The sequence below is a fragment of the Mastomys coucha genome, unplaced genomic scaffold (genome assembly GCF_008632895.1).
Source record: "Mastomys coucha isolate ucsf_1 unplaced genomic scaffold, UCSF_Mcou_1 pScaffold11, whole genome shotgun sequence".
Classification (NCBI taxonomy): domain Eukaryota; kingdom Metazoa; phylum Chordata; class Mammalia; order Rodentia; family Muridae; genus Mastomys; species Mastomys coucha.
The window spans coordinates 2,566,529-2,570,627 of NW_022196893.1; the positions used below are offsets into that span (position 1 = coordinate 2,566,529).

General features: G+C 41.0%; 1 protein-coding gene and 1 long non-coding RNA gene across 5 annotated transcripts in view; one reads left to right on the top strand and one right to left on the bottom strand.

The window, feature by feature from the left end:
* Col22a1 (collagen type XXII alpha 1 chain) overlaps positions 1 to 4,099 on the bottom strand; it is a 248,131-nt gene that overhangs the window by 29,434 nt on the left and 214,598 nt on the right. The window contains exon 52 of the mRNA XM_031345491.1: positions 2,071 to 2,124. Within this exon, the coding sequence (XP_031201351.1) occupies positions 2,071 to 2,124 (54 nt within the window). The remainder of the gene's footprint in view (positions 1 to 2,070; positions 2,125 to 4,099) is intronic.
* LOC116073526 overlaps positions 1 to 4,099 on the top strand; it is a 66,279-nt gene that overhangs the window by 27,515 nt on the left and 34,665 nt on the right. The window lies entirely within an intron of this gene.

Here is a 4,099-nt window from a genome sequence, read left to right on the forward strand (position 1 = left end):
CTCTCTCTCTCTCTCTCTCTCTCTCTCTCTCTCTCTCTTTTCTACAATAAAGCCAAAAACTATGGACTACCTCCTTTCATCTAGACTGGCCATGCTGGAAAAATGGCTTAGGCCTTCCCCTAAAGAGCTGCATCTAATCTCCTGCAGGAAAGTGTCCCAGTGTTTTACAGCAGGCAGACTAGACCAAGGACTCTCTCGTCCTGGGAGAAAATAACCCAGCACTTCCTCCCTGCCCCCATTTTTTCCTTTTGGCCCTGGGGCCACTGCCACCTCAGAGCCCCCACCTATTCTCAGCTCTTGGATATCCAGCGACATCCTGCAATGCCCAAGAGCTAGAACCTGTCTTCCTTGGCCTCTGGGAGGCCCAGGGACCCTGGACTGCTCCCTCCCACCCCCTGTGGGCTGGGGTTAGTAGCTTCCCACAGCTGGATGCCCACCTGGTGGGGTGGGGTGGAGAGCATGCAGCAGTCTCCCACATCTGCCTCTCCAGGGTCTTCTCTCCAGGGTCTCCAAGCTCTGGCAGGGTTCAGGTCTCTCCCAACCCTTTATTTCCCTACTGCCCAGTGTCCTACAGATATCCCCATCAAATCCCTCTCCTCTGGGCTCAGAGAACTATGAAGACGGGGAGTTGGAAAGAATGTAAGAGCCAGAGGGGATAGGAGATGCCAGGAAATCAAGGCCAACTAGAAACAACGGCTGATCCATATATGTGACTGTGGCAGCAACCTCATGACCTGCACTGCCTAAAACAAGATGGGGTCCCAGCACTAAGAGAGGAAGTAGACAAAAACTTCGATCTCTAATACAGACAGACTCTATCTTCAGCTGACAACCTCTTGCAAAGGAAAAACTAGTTTTCTCCAATGAAGTCTCCGAGTATACAAACCACATTTTAGAGTGGCTATGCCCAGCAGTTGATGGCTAACACAAAACAAATCAATGACTTATTAGAGGGATTATTTTTCCCTTATAATACTTTCTGGCCATTTTTTTTAATCTTATAGGTCTTTTGTTTATACATTATAGTTTCTGATTTTTGTGTTTTTATGGGATTTCCACGTGTGCAGATACGTGTCTCTGCATATGTGTTTCTTAGGCTTTTTCTTTGGCTCATTTCCCCATTTGTTTTGCCCCATTCTGGTTTGTTTGTTTGGGGTTTTAGAGTTGCTTATTTCTTTTCTAATGATAGAGAGAAAGGGAGTGGATTTGTGGATGAAGAGGTGGAAGGAAAGGATCAGGGAGGAACTGAGGAAGGGGGAAACATGATCAGGATTTATTTTTGAAATCTACTTTTAATTTAAAAGAATATAAAAGGAAAAATCATATGGAAAGATTGTAATTCATTCAAGGAAGTCTAAATCTGATAGTAGAGCAAGCATTGACTGTCCTTAACTCTACTGGAGAATCAGAAATATCTTCGGTTCATCCTTGCATAACTCTTGACTCTTGACTTTCTTCCTAGTACCGCCATCACTATCACGGACAATTAGAATGGATTTACACAACCAGAAAAGGGTTAGTTGGGGCACTAGAGGAAGAGGCTAGGGATGTACTGCAGGTGAGAAAGTGCTGGCCTAGCACATACAGGGCCCTAAGGCCCCATCCCTATCATTACACCAGTAAGGTGGTATAGGCCTGTAATCCCAGCAAACTGAAGGCAGAAACAAGAGCAGAAGTTGAAGGTCATCCTCAGTAATATAGTGAGTTCAAGACGAGCCTGGGTTACATGAAACCCTGTCTCCAAAAAGAGAAATGAAAGAAACAAAGAAAATCAATCAATCAAAACAACAACAACAAAAACAACAACAACAAAAGCCTAACAAAACACCCTTGTTTTTCCTTCAATTATTCAAAGTAGAGAACTTGGAAGTTGGGGAAAAGAGAGAAATAATGAAGCAAGCTGAATATGTTAATTAGCATGGGATTGCTCACAATCTGGGAGACAAAAGCTTGACTGGCCTGCAGAGAAAGCAGAGTTGATTACACAAGTACCAGAATGTTGGGAGACAGACTTCTGTAACTCAGAAACCCTGTGCACTTTCCTGGAGACAGCATAGGATCTCCACTTACCGGTGGACCTCTGGCTCCCTCTGCTCCTGATAGGCCTGGCTCTCCTGTCTTGCCCTGAATTGCAGAAGAAAAGAAAAGACTCAGTCTTCCATCTTCAGGATCTTGGGATGCTTTGTGCCTGGTTTGCACACCACCCTATTCCCACAAGCCTCTGGCAAAGCAGGCTATCAGCCCTGACTCTAGCATTTCTAATGTATTTCTTCTAGTTCAGACTCCACACTATGTTCAGACCTGATGTATTCCTAGTTTTCCTGTGGTGATGATAGTTCAAGCCCTAACCTTCGATGAATCATTCAGGACCCCTTCACTGTCAGAGTGCTTTTGCCTGATGAGAAACTATAAAACCATCTTAGTTATTAATGACTTGACTCATAAAAGCACTTCAAGGTGGCTATGAACCATTACACTTTTCCAATGGGCACATTGAAGATCAAAGTCATTTTATTTTACCAGGCTTCTAAGGACAACACTAAAGAATACCTCAGCTTCCTGACCCCCAGGCAGGGGCTCTGCTCAGGCCCCCAGTGACACCACTCACAGAGGCCTGTGATCTGATTCATGCAGCCCTTTCCACACCCCATGTACTCAGGGACAAAGGAATAAAAGGACACACTTGCTACATAAAATTATTGCCCAGAGTTTGGCATTATGCCAGACAGAGCCAAGACATGAAGGAAGGCAGCCTCCAGACAAAAGGCTCTAAGGAGGGGAAGAGGATGCAGAGGAAGAGGTGAAAGGGGACTGTTAGATGGGCAACTGGGCCAGTTCTGGGTCTTTTTTCACTGTAGCTTGAAAACAAGGCTCTCCCTAAACTCCCTGCACCTCATTTTTTTAAAGTTTTATTGCATTATGATGAGAAAAGTTACATGATTTCAATTTATCTGAATTTGTTAACATCTTAAAACATATTTTAAGTAAATAGAATTAAATCACATTCTTTTTTTCCCTTTTGTACCCCAGGTCCTCCCAGAGAACCCCCTTCAATACCTACAATATCTTTTTTGTCATATTCGTTAAAATTTATAAAATATTATAACAATAAAAATGAGTATTATAAAAGTTGTTTGATATAAAACAACAATCAATTTAACAGTCTTATGCAGATGCTTGTCTACAGCAATACTGAAAAATACATGTTTTTCTCAATATAAATTTTAAATAACTCCATACATATTAACTGTATATTTCAAAATAATACATCACTACTAGTATTTTCTTAAATGAACATAAATATATAAAGTCTTTTTGCTTGTTTGTTTGTCTTGTATTTAATAGAGCTTAAAATCTTGGCTCTTACTGTGGTATAAGCCCAAAATAAGAAAAATTTTTAGACATTGGATTTCATTGTAATAAGACTGTACTTCAATGACCCTCACATCACCAAAGGATTTTACTTCCATTGCAGCTAAGCTGAGAGTTGACAGTTCTGTTGTGCCAAGGAATGAATTGTAGGCATGATTTTTGGATACAGATTTCCTGTTATGGTCAAAGCTATTTGACTTGAGTGAGTGACTTTATTCTCAGCCCACAGAGAACAGGTTACATTCATTTAAGAAATGGTGTGTATATTAAGATGGTCTATCCATAAAGTCATTCACCAACTGTTTCAGTGAAAAATGGTTCTGCTTGGAGGATAGCACAAACATTAGGTGAGGGTAAGAATCTGGTTTATTAGCTGTGATAATTTGGAAAAGCATTCATCTCAGAGAAAGAGCAACTTATAAGTCCTCTTCTTCAAACTTGATACAAGAATTACAAACGTCAAGCAAAGCATTTAAGTCTCACTATTTGTTGTTCTCTTACAAGCCTCCTTCCAATTTGTCTACCTTTCTTTTGGGTATACAAATATTTTGAAATATGTAAGCTCTTCTGAAAACCATAGTATACTGTAAAAACATGAAATAAACAACACTACTAATAGAGAGGCTGAGATAGGAGAAGCAAGATTTCAAAACGATTATTTGTACACAGCAAGACACTGTCATGAACAAACAAGCTGAAAGTGTATATGGATTGTACAATATTGGAC